Source organism: Primulina eburnea, chromosome 11, assembly GCF_022965805.1.
Source record: "Primulina eburnea isolate SZY01 chromosome 11, ASM2296580v1, whole genome shotgun sequence".
Taxonomy (NCBI): Eukaryota; Viridiplantae; Streptophyta; class Magnoliopsida; order Lamiales; family Gesneriaceae; genus Primulina; species Primulina eburnea.
In genome coordinates this window covers 1,189,978-1,206,542 of record NC_133111.1, presented here as the reverse complement: position 1 = coordinate 1,206,542, position 16,565 = coordinate 1,189,978, and the positions used below count along the sequence as shown (strand labels likewise).

Here is a 16,565-nt window from a genome sequence, read left to right as displayed (position 1 = left end):
TGCTCACTTTGTTTTTACCATATCACTCAGTCGCCATTCGGTCGTTCCCAATCGCCATTCGGTCGCCCTCAGTCATTTTTGCCTTGTTTCACACTATGTTTAATTTCATAATTTCTTATACATGAAAACACACCATAATATAGTAAATAGGATATAAAACACGAATTTGCTCACTTTGTTTTTACCATATCACTCAGTCGCCATTCGGTCGCCCTCAGTCATTTTTGCCTTGTTTCACACTATGTTTAATTTCATAATTTCTTATACATGAAAACACACCATAATATAGTAAATAGGATATAAAACACGAATTTGCTCACTTTGTTTTTACCATATCACTCAGTCGCCATTCGGTCTCCCTCAGTCATTTTTGCCTTATTTCACTATGTTTAATTTCATAATTTCTTATACATGAAAACATACCATAATATAGTAAATATGATATAAAACACGAATTGCTCACTTTGTTTTTACCATATCAGTCAGTCGCCATTCGGTCGCTCTCAGTCGCCATTCGGTCGTCCTCAGTCATTTTTGCCTTATTTCACACTATGTTTAATTTCATAATTTCTTATACATGAAAACATACTATAATATAGTATATAGGATATAAAACACGAATTTGCTCACTTTGTTTTTACCATATCATTCAGTCGTCATTCGGTCGCTCTCAGTCGCCATTCGGTCGCCCTCAGTCATTTTTGTCTTATTTCACACTATGTTTAATTTCATAATTTCTTATACATGAAAACATACCATAATATAGTAAATATGATATAAAACACGAATTTGCTCATTTTTTTACCATATCACTCAGTCGCCATTTGGTCGCTCCCAGTCGCCATTCAGTCGCCCTCAGTCATTTTTGTCTTGTTTCACACTATGTTTAATTTCATAATTTCTTATACATGAAAACATACTATAATATCAGGTAAAATGAACATCGAACTAATTCTAGATTCCTGCATGATATTCCCTACATTAGTATAAATCAAGAAGCTATTTCACAAAATAAAAAAGGCATTTTTTTCAAGCGCCGTAGCGCATGCGTAAAAATGAGCAGAAACTTAAAGATGCAATTACAACTTGTGATCCAAAGCAGCACAATCTCGTTAGTTATCAGGTGAAATAAACATCAATCCGCTTCTTAGCTTCATCCACGAGGTCTCGCACACTCACAGATTGTCTCTCGCTGCTCATTGTCGTACTTCCAAAAATCACTTCATTCGAAAACTCATCCAAAAATCAACCAAACAAATTCATTATTTTACCCACAAATCCATCAATAGCATCATCATCATCGCCCCGATAATTCGAGAAACAAACCGCTGAATCAAAGCAAAAATTCACCTAAAAAAAGGTGGTCCACGCATCTAATTCGATCGACTTCCACGTCAAATACAATTAGGTGTAAAGGAGGCCCTGTAAAGGAAGAAACGTTAGTTTAGGATTTAAAAGAAAAGAAAAAAAAAGATTTGAAAATATTTAAAATGAGGGTAAAATAGACATTTTAAATGTGAGTGTTAGTTTTTTAAATATGATGTTGTTGAATGCTATCTTCCTAAATTTCCCCTCCAGGTAGAGGTATTAGGCAAACAGGTCACTTGAACAGCAGTTTTTTCTTCTAATTCCCTTCGCCTCTTCATTTCGGAATCCGCACTTTTACAAGAGGAAAATTTTCTTGTAATCCCATCTGGGTTTTACCAATTATGGCCAGGCGGAGAAAAAGGGTGAAGTTGTGAGTTTCTGTTGCCCGTGTATACTACATTTAGCAATTTATATGTTGAGATTTTTTGGGATTTCGTTTCAGGAGTTGTGGGTTTTACGGTATGTTTTATGTTCTTGATTTACATAGATTGAGACTTGATTTTGTAGACGAGTAAAGGTTAACTCTTTTACGTTGTATTAGCGAAAGAAATTGAAATTTGTGGCATTCATTCAGTTTTAAGTGTGCGAAGAAAAATGACCAGCGAATGACTAAGGAATCCATCCGATAAAGTATGATTGGTTCTTATTGAATCTGTTTAGTTACTTATTTGTTTACTTTCTGGTTTATCAAATCTGGGTAGGCTTAAAATTTATCGGAGTTTTGCCGTCAAACTTTTTTGACATCAACATTATTGGGACTAGCAGAAACCAAGTTGGGAAATCAAGAATGTATATCTGTGAAAGAAATGGGAGCCAAGGATGGTTTCCTAATTTGTAATGACACTATTTTTTTATGAAAGATTTCATCTGATGGAGCTATAGATTGAAACAATTGTTTGATAACGGTCGGAAAGATTCGGAAAGATTCGGTTGTACGGACAACGGTTGGAAAGATTTGGTTGTTCTGAAACAATCTAACCTCTTGTGGAGACCCAAAATGTACTAAATTCAAGGATTTAAACAATGTTCTTACATCTAACACGTGTTGCAAGAGGCATCGCCTGTTTCCATCGGGCAAACAGCGGCCGTACCCCTTACACGTGTTGCAAAAGGCGTGGCATGTTTCAATTATGCCATTAAAATGGCACCCCCTTCATTAGTAGTTTTTGGTTGTTCCGGATTCATCACTAATAATTAAGTGTTCGATTTTTTTTGTATGTAATTATGATCAATGTATTCTGAAACCAATAATTAAATAACAACCTTGGTTTGCTGATCTTTGCTCATGCTGAATCGTCACATTAAAGAAACGTCTTGAATGGCTATACTTATGAAATTTTTCCTGCTGCATTTAAGCACCTGTGAATTTCTTTACTGATTTACCAATCTACAGTTTCTGCATATGATATTTGTTCTACTTGTTTATTTTTCAAGCAGCATTCTTAACCAACAGTGAAGAAGTGCAACTACGGTAATAGCACTTCTCGATTGATATTGCTGTTTTTTCCTCGGTTTTTGTTCTTGTAGGTTAGCTGATACGATAAAAACAGAGAGAGGAGATTCAAGTGTGGATTCAGATGAGGAACAGACATGGTCGGGGCTTCCAATTGAGCTTTTGGAACAGTTTATTTCCAAATTGAACTTAAAAGACAATATCCGTGCGTCTGCCGTTTGCAAGTGCTGGTTAGCTGTTGCATTCTCTGTCCGGCAAGCCAATAAACCTCCCTGGTTAATGTATATGCCTAAACATGGGGATCTTTGTGAATTCTATGACCCCTCAGAGCGCAAGAAATATTGGCTCAAGTTTCCGGAGTTGCAAGACTCTAGACTTTGCTATGCCAAGGATGGTTGGTTGCTGATGATGAACCCTAAACCTCAAAACATATTCTTCTTTTGCCCTTATACGCGAGATGTGATAAAATTGCCTGTTCTGCAACGGTTAGCACTTCAAATGATTGCTTTTTCGGCCGCGCCAACATCTCCTAGCTGTGTTCTTTTCACAGTTAGGCGAGTTGTTGGCTCTATCGTTGAAATTAGGACATGTCGTCCTGGTGATAAAGAATGGACGACCACTAATTACGAAAGCCACACAGCATTTGATTGCAGTCTGTTTGATAAGATCGTATTCTCCAAGGGCCATTTCTGTTGTTTTAGCTATACCAGCTTTTTGGGGCTTTATAGTCACAGCAAAAGTTCTTGGACTGTTCATCATGTGCCCCTACCTCAGAGGCCCCTGAATTCATATTCAAAATCTTGGTATAACAGAAAGTTCATGGCAGAGCATGGTGGAATTGTCTACCTTGTAAACAGTAGCTCTCATGATGACCCGCTCGTATTCAAGTTAGACGAGACAAAAATGGAATGGATAAGAATTGAAACTCTAGGAAACTTGACGCTCTTTGTGAGTTTCTATTCATGCCATGCTGTGACGGATCTTCTTGGAAAGATGAGAAATAGTGTTTATTTCCCCAAGGTTCTCTACTATGGCAAGCGTTGCGTTCAATATTCTCTGGATAAAGAGAGATTCTTCCCCCGAAAGAAGCTTAACGGTTGGGAGGAAAACGACACCTTTGACCGCATTTGGATCGAAGCCCCCGAAGACCTATCATTCTTGTATGAACGGTAAATCACATCTTAATGCTTTGCTGTTTGTTCTTGAACTACAATGTCACCCTTTTTCATCTTTTCTGCTTAGTTTTAAAACAAGAAGTTATTAAACAATGTGGTGATGGGTTGTTTCTATATCACATCTGGAACTGATGTTTAGGCGAAGCTTGAGTTTCTTGATTAACACTTTAAAAAATATTGCTTCCAGTTCAAGATCTAAGCATCTGTTTGGTCTAAACATCCAAATTCATTTGTTTACGGAGATACTTTCTCCATATATGATTTCTATTTTAAATGCACATACGATGCACGTGCTTTGCACATGTAACTTGGATCTCTAATATATTTTCACAGTTTTGTTTGCTCTCAGTGTAATCCGCCTTCATGTCGACTCATTCTACAAGGAATGTGGGAAAAAAAAATAGAAACCATATAGACTTAGTTTTATAGAAAATCAATATCTTACAATGCTTTTATATATTTGATATTAAATATTCCAATTCTTATTTATCCACACTTTTTTGGTTAAGAAGAGAATATTTACTTACAAATATAAATGTTGTATTATTTATGATCAATTTATCATACATGATGCAATTCCAATAATCTAATTCATATACATATCTTAATCATTAAATCGTTGGCAAATCTTGTGTGAGACGGTCTCACGGATCGTATTTTGTGAGACAGATTTCTTATTTGGATCATCCATGAAAAAATATTACTTTTTATGTTAAGAGTATTACTTTTTATTGTGAATAGCAGTAGGGTTGACATGTCTCACAGATAAAAATTCATTAAACCGTCTCACAGTATACCTACTCCAAATCATTAGACTTTAATTAGCCCGCTTTTGGTCAATTTAATCCCTTAGTAATTATTTTTATTTCGGTGAATTGGTGATCATTCCCTGTTTCAGAACAAAATGGTTTACAACTCCCTGATGAGAGAAAATGCCAAAAAAATATCCTTCATTGATGGGGAGTGAAGATAAAGATGCCAGAAAATGGGGACTGAACACAAAGTCTCTTTTATTATTTTGGCGCACACACAAACGAAGGGGTAGCAAGGAAAATCTGCTGGTCCTTTGATAAATTATATCATATATTTTTATATAGTCATGTGATATTTTTTTTTACACTGTAAAAAAATAGTGTATTTATAAACTCAATTGACACGATATTATTATACAAGAATATACTTTAGATATAATTTCATCTTTGAAGATATTAAAATAAGGTTTTAAAAAATTAAGCTAGGGTAATATAATTTTTTTAGTGAAAAAAATACCTTGTAACTGGGAAACAACTTACTTTTATTCCTATAAAAAAAATTGATGTATCCACATAAATACGGAAGGAAATAATTCTCACAGTTGAACGGAAATATTTCGTTTTTGGGATTTCCATAAATAAAAAAGAGTTCGCCTGGCCTACAAAGGAGAAAGTTTGGTTGCACACAAGGAAAGTTTTAGTTTTAAGCGTCAAAACTCAAACTACTGCCCTTCCTATTCCTAATAAATGTGCATGCAAAAGGCCGTAAAACCCCATAAAAATCAGAGTTTTTGAGAGCCAATACCTTATTCTTCTATGAAAATCCATCAAATATTTTCACCATTCCTCCAAAACTTAGTGTCTTCTGTGAAAACCCGTCAAATATTTGCAGGAGAAAGAGTTAATTTGAGGATGGATGCATATTTTGGTGATCATGATTGGTGTGAAGAATGCGTTATGCTTCCTGCATGGTATCACCGAGACTTTCATACATTGATCCCACCATCACCTTGGCAAACTTCAGCGGCGACACCAGAAACTCTGCATAAGGTGTCGGAGGAGATCATGAAAAAGTTGGATGAAGTTGATGATTTCTTCGAGTTCAAGTCTCCCACTATTTGGCTAAATCACCCGCCACTTGAGGAGGAAGAACAACTAAAGATGATCGCATCAACCGACCCTGCTGAAATGCCATCACCACATAAAGCAACACCCGTGATCAAGATGTGGGAGGAGATAATGAAATTCTGGGTGAGACTGCATAATTTCTTGAATTCAAGATCGCGTATTTAGAACATGTCGAAGAGTTGCATGTAGGCCGCTGAAGATAACTCGGAGTTCAACACTATTTCAGAATCAGATGCAAGAATATCACTACAGAATTAAATCTAACTAGTCCTTCTAATATTTACAGGAGGTCTTTCCGATTCTATTTGCAGGGTTACAATTCCTTTGTTCAAGAAATTCTATTTGCAGGGATGTTGCTCGATTCAATTTTGGGTATGAAAGCCGAAATTTAAATCTTGGTTATTGATCTAACCATATTCCCCATCCCACATTTTATCTTGTTTGAAAAAATAGTTGTTCTTCTTGAGTTCTTTCAATACAAATCGTCAATTTCTTTCAAATGGTTGTACTCTCAAGTCTCAATAAGAATAATCGATTTCTTTTATTTTAAAAAATTAACAAGTTATATTCCAACTATTTCCCCACATTTTGGGGATAAAACAAATAGGAAATAAACATTTTTACCCTTTGAGAAAATCTCATTTTCTGAAATTAATGGGTGTTTGTGGGAGTTATTCTGGTGCCTGTTATATTATATATAATATATGGATTATACATAAAAGATATATGGGTATTTATCTCGATGAAGTATAAAATAGAAACCAAGTTCTGCTTTGCCAGAGGAAGATTATGATCCTAACATGTCTTTAGCTGTCCAAAGAAGGTTACATTCAATAACTTCACCAAACGACTCGAAGCTTCTACCAATTTATCCACGAAATGTCCATAGAAGATGCAGACTCGTGTGAATGATAAAGTGTCACTTCCACACCATGGAAAACCTTACCAGAGTCCAGATGCAACTTCTCAAATAAACAAGTGCCTGAAATCACCATTGGCAAGTTGGCAAACACCGTTGTAGCAAACTGTGTCTGCAGAAAACAAGGAATAAGCATGATGTAAGGAGAGGGAAAGGAGGCCAAAAAGTAAACTAACATGAAACAATCAAACACAAGTGACCTCAGTTTAGAATGCTTGTATGGTTGAAATTCTTGGTATGTGATTAGCGCCGTGGATCTGTAAATTACTATCCTGATCATCTTGAAACATTTCTTTTCTACACCACTATTGTGCCAAAATCAGATCCAAATCCCAACTTTGGAAAAAGGATATAGCAAGCAGAGAGATGTATTCCACTCATGAGGCCACTGAAAGTTTATGTTCGGTGTTTTTTCTTGGACAGTTCCTGCTTGGTCTCTTGAAACCTGGCGCAGAACCAGTTATTTCATTCTAGGTAACTTGAATGATGGCATTACCAATGCCTATGATGCTAGTAAGCAAATCAGGCAATGGTTACATAAACATCACTACAAAATTGGATATCGTGGATGTGTTTTTTTATGGGGGTGGGGTTTTTTGCTTAAATGGGATCGAACCCACGCGAGAGGCACCACTAGAGTGTTGGCAATATCGTGAATGTTTATCCTTTCACTAGATTGAAATAAAGTCGTGTATCCTTACTCTCCACTTTGGGAGGACGAGATACTGTTTCACATTGAATATCATGACCATTCAAAAAAAAGATCACCAACTAGACCAGGTACAATGAAACCGACATACTCAAATACCCAAATGTAATAGCAAGAGCTCAAAAAATAAGTAAAATCCACATGCCAAGAACGTCGCCAAAGTTGGTCCATATCTCAGCCCGAATGGACTGGTTGTATTAAAGTTTGTGATCTTTCACAAGAAAATATGGGCAGCTCATAGTTTTGGAAGGTCGACTTTCAGTATTCGAGTTACAGTTTGTGTTGATTTTATGTTCTGTTTCGCGGGGGAGTGGTTATGGAATAATCTTCAAATCACACGTCACTCTGTGCATCCAACACAAAGGATCTCCACTTACTTGCTTTTCAACTCCCAACCAAAATTGTAAGATCCTGAGTTTAGCTTGATCCTCATCGTGCTCTACTGAAATCGTTGCCTGAGTCGAGTTGATCCAACTTGAATTTTTGAACATTTTAAAATTTTTAATACAGGCAAGAATGTGTCGGAAGTTAAATACAAAGCTGAACAATGCATTCATCCAAATACAAATTAAATACAAAGCACGAGATTCTCTCTTTTTCTCTGCCTACTATTCCAAGAATTTCACCTCCAGGATTCCACCCTTTCGGCTCGTGAATTTAAGCGGCTAGTAATGCTTAATTCCTTGCTTTTTGTAGCAGGTTTTCTGGACTCTTTCTTCACATTATTGGATTTTCTTTCCGTCCTCCGACTCTTTTGTTGAGTTCTTCCATTACCAAAAGCATCTTTTTCACCGTCAAGTCTATTTGCAGAAAGATTATCAGACGCGTCAGTTAGCATGCTCTCAACAGAACCAAGGAAACAATTGGCTGAATTGCTAGTTTCTGGCTTGGTTGGGGACGTAGAATTAGCATAGCAGTTTTTGTCTGACAATGGTTCTTTGCCAACACGAAGTTGTTCATCCTGATCACTCACTTCGTTGACTTCAAGAATTACACGTCCCAACGAGCCCTGATGGGCATCTTCATCTGGAGGCTTCAAATTCAGTGCACGACCAGCATCTGGTACCGAATCTTCTCTTGCTCTCAATGTTTTCATGACGAGAGTTTTGAGGAAATTCATGACTTGGACCACATACATCAATGCTGTCAAAGGATCAGACATCTGTAGGTAACATATAATTGTGAGGTTTGGATCCCAGTACTAAATAGATTGCACCAGTTAAGAGGGACAAATAACAAAGAGCATAAATAGCCCATCTATCAATTTTTTCTTGCTTACGTGAGTCATATTGGGTGCGAAAACCATGGCAATGTTCCGTGCATTCATTTTGTTGAGATATTCGAGCTGAGCAACATCAGCCATCAGGTTAATTGCCCAGTCCAGTAGTGCTTCTTCCGTTGGAGGAAGGAGACTAACAAGATGAGTGCACTCGTCTTCTGATTGAGCCAGTATCACCTGTTCTGGGGAAAGGGAGTCCAATATTGCTCTAGGGAGTTCTCTAAACCAAGCCTAAATAGCAGCAGCGCTAAGAATTAATGACATCTGATAAACTACAAACTCGATATTTTCATAAATACATGAACGAACTGATTTAAGACACACAAATAAATAGACATGGAGGGATTGGTTCCTGTGCCTTTAACACATAAGGAAACAAAAAGAAAGAGACAAAGAAAGAAAGAAAAGCACGATTCCCAGATGTATTGGTATTTAAAATTGGGGATTAGATTCAGCTCGATCTCGTTTAAAATTTTATAAAACGGAACATAAAAGCAAACAAAATGAAGGATTGGCACCTTAATCAGGCCTCCTAAACAATGCACATCAATGTTTTCTGGAATCATCCCATTATTTAATTGTTCCCGGACATACTCTTCCTGGCCATTCTCCGCATTAATCCTGAAGATTCCTTCCGACTGCGAAAATTGGTGGAGAACAAGCAGATGTATCTCAAAACAAAAAATATAACACTTTCTCCAATTTTCCATGTATACCAATATACAGAGGGAAACGAAATACCTGCAAGCCACCTTGCGAGTACAAGCGTCTTTGCATCATCAAAAGTATAGTTGGAACACAATTACCTCTGGTGTCAAAAGACAGCTGCATTGACTCCGTCGAAACTCCAAAAACTCTTGTACTGTACAAAGTGATATTAAACTAAAGTCGATCCGATATAAGAATCACTCTCTTCTTTTGTCTTGTTGGTATAATTAATAAATCCCATCACTTGTACAATATACTATCAGAATACATTCAAGGACGACCGGAGAAAATAGTCCACTGTCTCCCTTAGCTTGTTACTATTTTCTTTGGAAAACAAAGAAATTCATAAAGGAGGCATTAAAAACACAACTTTGTAACGATGCAATAGTGTTTGATTTCCATCTACTCAATCAGATGTTCCATTTTAACTGGAAAAGATAGTCACGATGTTATGTGAATGGCTCATCTAAATTACAGCAGGATTTGCCAATTTGCAAAGTCGTAACTTTGGGAATTGGTATACCATGATCCCTTACTGAACCATTCAGACCAAACACTGAGAGATTCTATAATTCCATGCTTTGCACATTAACTGCAAGTAAAAAATTTATCAACAACCAGTTGTAACAAATACAAGGAAAGAAGTTGCAGATAGAGCATTTAAAGCTTTTACCCAATTCACCGATATAATTTCCCAAAAAGAGACAAAAAATGCAACGATTTACATCAAGAAACATAATTAAAAATTAACAGAATACCATCTTGTAGAAACAAATGGCACGCATGAAACAACCAAAACATGAAATTCAAGAAAATCGAATATCATTATGCAAAGAGAAAATGGAAAAGGACTGACCTAGCACTAGGTGGCCTTCTCGGAACTTCAGGTTCAAACTCAACCGGGAGACCAAGAAACCCATCAAACCTGTCAAAAGTAACATGAGCAACATGTCTCACATTGGTAGGCACCCCAATCTCCATTAGCTGTTCTTCAAGCTCACAGCTTGTGCTTCGACAACCCACCAAAGATTTCCTGAAAACAGTCACCAAAACTGCCAGAACAGAGAGCTGATCCCCCCTCCCTTCTTCTACTCCGAGTATTTGCGTACCAGTATTATAGCTATAATTACAATTATTTCTCCCGTACAAAGCTACAGGGTTAAGAAAGGTTTGTTGGGGTAAAGCATCATTGTTTGTAGGTGCTACACATGTAATGGAGGTTGAGTGTGAAGGCAGTGTCACTGTCATTTTTTAACCTTTTTCGATAGCAACCGCGTGTACGGTGTGTTTCAAGATTGGATTTTTATCGGCTGAAATTGAATGGATTTGTTAGGTGTGGGGGGGTTTCTGGTCTGGTCTTGTCTTTACTGAGGGATCGGTTGGTGGAGGAGCAGAAAGACGAGAAATGGGGAAGTTTCTTGGTATACAAATACCGTAGGGTGTCAATGCTTGAGAATTTGGTTAGAGTAGAGTTCGATTCAAGAAAAGATATGTGGAAGGTGAGGATTGTACATCATCATCATCATCTCCCTTTTTTCTTTCCATTCTTTTTTCTAAAAAAAACTTATTTATATATTTCTCATGGTTTCGGTATTCTAAAGGAATGAAATAATGATTATTGAAACTTAACTTAAATCTTCCGTAAATCTTACCAGATAATTGGTCATCAATATTGGCAAATATTCTTGTCATGTTCTTAATTTCTTGTTATAACACTAAGCTAAATTCATGGCCTAGTTATTTTATATTATATTAGGCAATCCCATTTTTCAAATTTACAAAAACTCGGGTGAGATTGTCTCATTAGTCAATTTTACGAGATGAATTTTTTATTTGAGTCACTAACAAAAAGTGTTATTTTTGTGTCAAAAGTATTTTTTTATTATAAAAATAAACATTATTGACTTATCTCACGAATAAAGATATATGCAAGAATCAAGATATGACTATCTTCACGTGATATTATAAAGAAAAGCAAAAACTTGTGTGAGACGGTCTCACGGGTCATATTTGTGAGACAGATCTCTTATTTGGGTCATCCATGAAAAAGTATTACTTTTTATGCTAAGAGTATTACTTTTTATTGTGAATATGGGTAGGGTTGACCCGTCTCACGGATTAAGATCCGTGAGACGGTATCACATGAGACCTACTCATAAAGAAAACAAAAACAAAATGGGGCGCTAATTATGTTTTCAATATGCGCATGATATAATTAGTAATGTAGTATTTGTAAATTAGCTTTCGCTTTGTCTAAGGACACCATATCTATGTGCAGAGATTTGACTTAAAATTGAATACGATTCTTGCACAATGGAAGATGGAACGATGATGCACCAAAAAAATGTCCATAATTTCAAACAAAACAATTTCCATTCATAATAATCGTTTAAATGGGACTATATTATTCCTATAATTTAAATTAGACATGAATATTGAAAAATTTATACATGTAAAGAGTCGTATATTAGTACAAAACATGGAGATCCTATCGGCGGGACATGTCGCAATGCGCCAAAGTAGCTGTTTAATTACAATAATTGTTGGAGTTGTTGGGCTATAATGCAATGTCAATGGTGCGTGTGTGTGTTTTAAATGGAGTAGTTGAACCCATAGCTGTTGTATTTACAAGTTCAATAAGTGCCAATAAGCAAATAGGGTCCATTTGAGAGTTAAGGATGCCTACTTGAAGTTAATTAGTTTATTTATATATAGAACATGTTTCTTGTGAGACGATTTTATGAATTTTTATCTGTGAGACGGTCAACTCTATCGATATTCACAATAATAAGTAATACTCTTAGCATAAAATATAACATTTTTTCATAGATGACCCAAATAAGATATACGTCTCACAAAATACGACATGTTAGACCGTCTCATACAAGTTTTTGCATTATATATACATATATATATATATATATATATATATATATATATATATATATATATATATATATATATAATATGACGGTTTGAATAGTCTTAAGTCCAGGATACTTAGATGCACCACAAAAATTAAAAATGAGATTTGTTACATTAAAACTTTGTGGGGGAAAAAACAAAACTATATCCATATCTCAAGAAAAAATGACATTTCATTATTTTAACTTTTATATGACTTGTAGATATTGGTTCATGTAATAAAAGTCAAAAGCATGTTTGATTAATTTATCATTTCATGCCTAGTTAGAATGAAAAAAATTTAAAATATAAATATTATAAAAATTTTAAGTGTAAAAATATGTAACATCTAGTGTTAAAATCAATATACGGCTTAAACATTTATTAGGTGCTGAATGATCGGTCACGTCTCAATTTTTAGAAAGATGATATGTCTGGACATTGTTAAAAAATTGGTCGTCTAAACTGCTTAATCGTCACCTATGCAACTCAAAATCCGCCTAATTTTATATATATATATATTAAATATAAAATTGTTCAACGTGATTGCCAATCATTTTGCATCGGATAAAGATAAGAAATTTATCATTTATTTTGACATTGAATCCGATATAGAGAAATTATTGGATAAATACGAAGACTAACAAAAAAAAATAATTTAGCTGGAAAAAAAAAACCGTCTTTTAAGTGCTGCTTAGAAACTAAATGGTGATCGTTCACCTACCATCTTTCCAAACACTAATTAAAACGGAGACAGCATTAAAAAAGCGGTTTTTTTCAATTTTTTTTATTTTTATTATTTCTCCTGTCCATCTTTACAACGACTATTTGCGTGTTTTTTTTAAGACAGATGGAAAATGATGGAGTAAAGCAAAAGAACCCCAAAAAGATATGTATGTTTTCCACCTTGTATACGTTGTGAAATCCCATCGACACATTTAACAAAATTTAAACTCCGATTGGCGCTCCAAGTAAAATAATATATAAAAAAAAAAGAAACAAAATACGATTTCCACGCTGTACAAGAAAATCTCATCACTTTACGATGTACAACGTTAGCATAGAGATTATTTCCATCCCATGAATTTTTCAGAGGAAATTCGAAAACGCTTGGAAATTTTGTTCGAAAATATACATTGAAGTTTAGTGAAGCATAATACAATGGATGATCCCCGTCACGGTGTTGCCTCATTCACCTACAATGTTGTATTGATGCAATTCAATTGATGGTTTTAAATAGTTTTAGTTTCTATAAAAAACAATTATAAAATTATGATGTAAAACACAGTACTAGTGCGTTCACTGTGGCTTTAATTTCAAGTTTGTTTAGTTAACATAATTTGATTTATGATAATCCCTACTTATTAAAAAGTAACTCGTATAATTAGACACGTTGTTTTAATTATTCAAATTAATTAAATACAAAAATCATAAATAAAATAGTCATGTAATTAAAAAACTCAATGTGTATAAAGTAAACAAGAAATATGTATGAACCCTCTCGACCTGTCGAATATACTTTTATATTTAGTGCAAAAATTGCGTATTTTAGTACAATACTACCTAAGTCGATATAGGTCGGAGATGACCTAGCTACTTTTTCATCCTTTGAAATGATTCTAAGCAAGCAGAATTACCCATTAACTCTCAGACTGAAGCCACCTAGTCAATTCATACCGCAAGGTAACAAATATGAAACAAGCTACCAGATTCAAGAAGGATACTATGAAATACATGGAACACATAAAGAACACAACAATTTCAGTATCCAAGATGACCAATTTATCACTACAACGAAGATCTACTTAGTGCATTCCAAATATACAGTCATTGTGGTCGGGCAACCGGCTCAAGGGCTTCAACAGTAACCACACTATTTCCTCTGATAACCTACAACAGGCAGCAAAACGTAACACAAAACAGTAAGTTCGACATCCTTCGAGTCGTGACAGGAAATGAACGATTCAAAAAATCGGGACTTGAAGGACTTACCACCATGCCAATATCGGTTTTCTCATCTCCATTCACTTCAACAGTGTTGTCTATTACCAGGTTCATAAACTGATCGAAACCACGAAGGGTTCCGACCACTGTACGATTGGCATTCAGCTTTACTGCAACAGTTCACAGTTCATCAGATACAGGGAATGGAAATTAACATTACTCTTGACAAGGACCGATAATATCTAGAGCACAGGAAATTTTTACGCAACACAAAATAGCAAAGGCTCGCGCTAATCATGACATCATATGATGCCATTTTACACAGATTGCACCAACCATAAATGGTGTTTATGCTAGAAACTGACTATACCAACATTCAAGATGTTCAAATTTTCGAATCCTGAAATCAAAGTTCATACTTCTAGTTATTTCTATCAACACATATAAATTTTACAAAACCGAGCGAGTATCATACAAAATCCAGCAGTTTCTTCCAACCCATTTGAAATTCAATAACTTTAGTTAGATGGTGTGTGCCTCTGCCTGATGTCTCCCAAAAATTGACTGATCGAATTAATCATACACGCATATCATAAATTGAATGCACGAAATCCAAGTATGGTAAAATATGAAACAATGATTATATTTTAAAAAACGATTATGTAACAGAGACCATTGCTTCTATAAAACTATATTGATAAAAATACCCTAATCTGAAACTAACAAGATGAACAATTGGGCACTTACTCTGTAGCTTCTTGTCCATGTACCTGCCCGTCAATCGAGAAATAGACAGATTAATTTACAAGAAATACGAAGAACTAATAAGATATTGCGGTAAATTCTAAATTCAAGCCCCTTACTTCTTGAGGTCTGGGGGTTGACCTGATCTGCTCATGGCGAAACACAAACACAGAACAAGAGTAATGCGGGATTAGCTTGTCGCTGTTGGAAACCCTAAGGGTTTGCTTGGTTTGTAGGATGTGATAATTGAATGACTAATAATTTGATTGATAAATGTTTGATATGATAAGATTATTAATTTGAGAGATATGTAATATCATGTGTGGTGTGAAATTAACAAGGTAGATAAAATCTTGATAAATCTGTTAATGACGAAAATACCCTTCAGCCTAATATTTAATTAATATCCCATTCTCGTTTTATTTTGGGTAGTTAAGAATGATAAGAAGTGTGGACACCACTTGATTTCCGATTGAAGCAGCTGGAAATTGGAATATGGAACATATTCTGAACCTTCGAACTCAGCAACTGAAACCAGAATATTTTCTATGAAACTCATTAAACCATCAGGCAAGGCTTTACGACCACTGTACCTGTGAAATAATCTTACACGACACCACCACCAATTCATGTAAGGAACTTCCTTTCTAATCCATTTGACCCAGAAGATCTGCGGCCCCTCCTCATCAACATACTTAATTTCTAGCAAATTGATGCTCTGCTCCAGTGTCATTCTTATTTCAGTCCCTACTACCAAGGTTTTTTCCACCAAATTGGACGTCACTCTGATGATATGCAGCGCCTGTTTTCAACTCTGACCAGTGTAAGCGACTCCCTCAAGAGCAACACTTTCAACCTTTCTCAGTGTTTCTCTCAATCCAAATGGCACTAGTCTTCTGAAGTTCTTCGGATCTATCTTACAAATGAGGATTTGGTTGTCCCCTTTCGGTTTCCAAGTTCTTCAGCCGCCGCGGTCAATGGCACTAGTCTTCTGAAGAAAATAGGATACTGACGTAAAATAAGACCCACTTGCATTTTGATATTCAAAATAAGGGGTATTTTGGGGATTAATCATTTTCGGTGTTGCCGGATAGTTTTTATCCTTCATTGTTAACTGGATTTCTTCTCCTACAGACACAGTAAAAGTTGTCAATGAGTTAATCAATGTCAAAATTAAAAATCAAAGCAAACAGATTATTAATAAATAATCCAACCCTTATCCTGCTTACCAAACTGGACCTAACCAGTGTGAGTAGGATTGAAGATTCAAATTCGATCGTAGCGGCCCCTACAATGGGCTGGGCCTTTGTTCGGACTCAAAAAATTAAACGGGTTATTCTGAGATGAGTTATCCATCGAGCTTTTTTACCCGAATTCTTCAAAAATTGGAAATAGAAAATTGAGATTTTACTTTAGTAAGTTTGTTTGTTTTAGTCTTATAATTTGTTAAATTTTGATTTTTATATAGTAACTTGAAATTTT

At 35.4% G+C, this 16,565-nt stretch overlaps 3 protein-coding genes and 1 long non-coding RNA gene across 6 annotated transcripts; 1 reads left to right on the top strand and 3 right to left on the bottom strand.

Moving 5' to 3' along the window:
• The first annotated feature begins 1,587 nt into the window (after positions 1–1,587).
• LOC140805233 (F-box/kelch-repeat protein At1g57790-like) lies at positions 1,588–6,353 on the top strand. 2 transcript variants are annotated; one of them, XM_073161474.1, is made up of 3 exons: positions 1,588–1,738; positions 2,896–3,990; positions 5,641–6,350. In XM_073161474.1, exons 1-3 carry the CDS (start codon positions 1,710–1,712, stop codon positions 5,651–5,653), a joined length of 1,137 nt encoding a protein of 378 aa, XP_073017575.1. In that variant the 5' UTR covers positions 1,588–1,709; the 3' UTR covers positions 5,654–6,350. The 2 variants fall into 2 exon arrangements, with proteins under 2 accessions (XP_073017575.1, XP_073017574.1); XM_073161473.1 differs by having other exon boundaries at positions 1,591–1,827; positions 5,641–6,353.
• On the bottom strand, positions 5,793–7,382 carry LOC140805234 (uncharacterized). The gene is made up of 3 exons (XR_012112296.1): positions 6,996–7,382; positions 6,823–6,907; positions 5,793–5,931 (listed from the first exon to the last, which is right to left on the bottom strand). It is a non-coding gene; the product is annotated as an uncharacterized lncRNA (long non-coding RNA).
• Positions 7,383–7,969: 587 nt separating this feature from the next.
• Positions 7,970–10,992, bottom strand: LOC140804969 (rho GTPase-activating protein 1-like). Its single transcript, XM_073161139.1, has 5 exons — positions 10,348–10,992; positions 9,525–9,645; positions 9,302–9,421; positions 8,784–9,014; positions 7,970–8,666 (listed from the first exon to the last, which is right to left on the bottom strand). Exons 1-5 carry the CDS (start codon positions 10,737–10,739, stop codon positions 8,127–8,129), a joined length of 1,404 nt encoding a protein of 467 aa, XP_073017240.1. The 5' UTR covers positions 10,740–10,992; the 3' UTR covers positions 7,970–8,126.
• A 3,020-nt stretch (positions 10,993–14,012) lies between these two features.
• On the bottom strand, positions 14,013–15,310 carry LOC140805760 (probable small nuclear ribonucleoprotein G). 2 transcript variants are annotated; one of them, XM_073162056.1, is made up of 4 exons: positions 15,203–15,310; positions 15,087–15,109; positions 14,388–14,509; positions 14,013–14,285 (listed from the first exon to the last, which is right to left on the bottom strand). In XM_073162056.1, exons 1-4 carry the CDS (start codon positions 15,235–15,237, stop codon positions 14,223–14,225), a joined length of 243 nt encoding a protein of 80 aa, XP_073018157.1. In that variant the 5' UTR covers positions 15,238–15,310; the 3' UTR covers positions 14,013–14,222. The 2 variants fall into 2 exon arrangements, with proteins under 2 accessions (XP_073018157.1, XP_073018156.1); XM_073162055.1 differs by having other exon boundaries at positions 14,388–14,504; positions 15,073–15,109; positions 15,203–15,300.
• Between the last annotated feature and the right edge of the window lie 1,255 nt (positions 15,311–16,565).

Excerpts from the sequence above, each read along its gene's own strand:
- LOC140805760 (XM_073162055.1), bottom strand. The coding sequence starts at position 15,237 with ATGAGCAGATCAGGTCAACCCCCAGACCTCAAGAA. Across the intron at positions 15,110-15,202 it reads CAACCCCCAGACCTCAAGAA|GTACATGGACAAGAAGCTAC; the intron begins GTAAGGGGCTTG and ends ATTGACGGGCAG. Across the intron at positions 14,505-15,072 it reads TACAGAGTAAGTGCCCAATT|CTGAATGCCAATCGTACAGT; the intron begins GTTCATCTTGTT and ends GTTGCAGTAAAG.
- LOC140804969 (XM_073161139.1), bottom strand. The coding sequence starts at position 10,739 with ATGACAGTGACACTGCCTTCACACTCAACCTCCATTACATGTGTAGCA. Across the intron at positions 9,422-9,524 it reads ACTCGCAAGGTGGCTTGCAG|TCGGAAGGAATCTTCAGGAT; the intron begins GTATTTCGTTTC and ends CAATTTTCGCAG. Across the intron at positions 9,015-9,301 it reads GTTTAGGAGGCCTGATTAAG|GCTTGGTTTAGAGAACTCCC; the intron begins GTGCCAATCCTT and ends GCTGCTATTTAG.
- LOC140805233 (XM_073161473.1), top strand. The coding sequence starts at position 1,781 with ATGTTGAGATTTTTTGGGATTTCGTTTCAGGAGTTGTGGGTTTTACG. Across the intron at positions 1,828-2,895 it reads CAGGAGTTGTGGGTTTTACG|GTTAGCTGATACGATAAAAA; the intron begins GTATGTTTTATG and ends TTGTTCTTGTAG.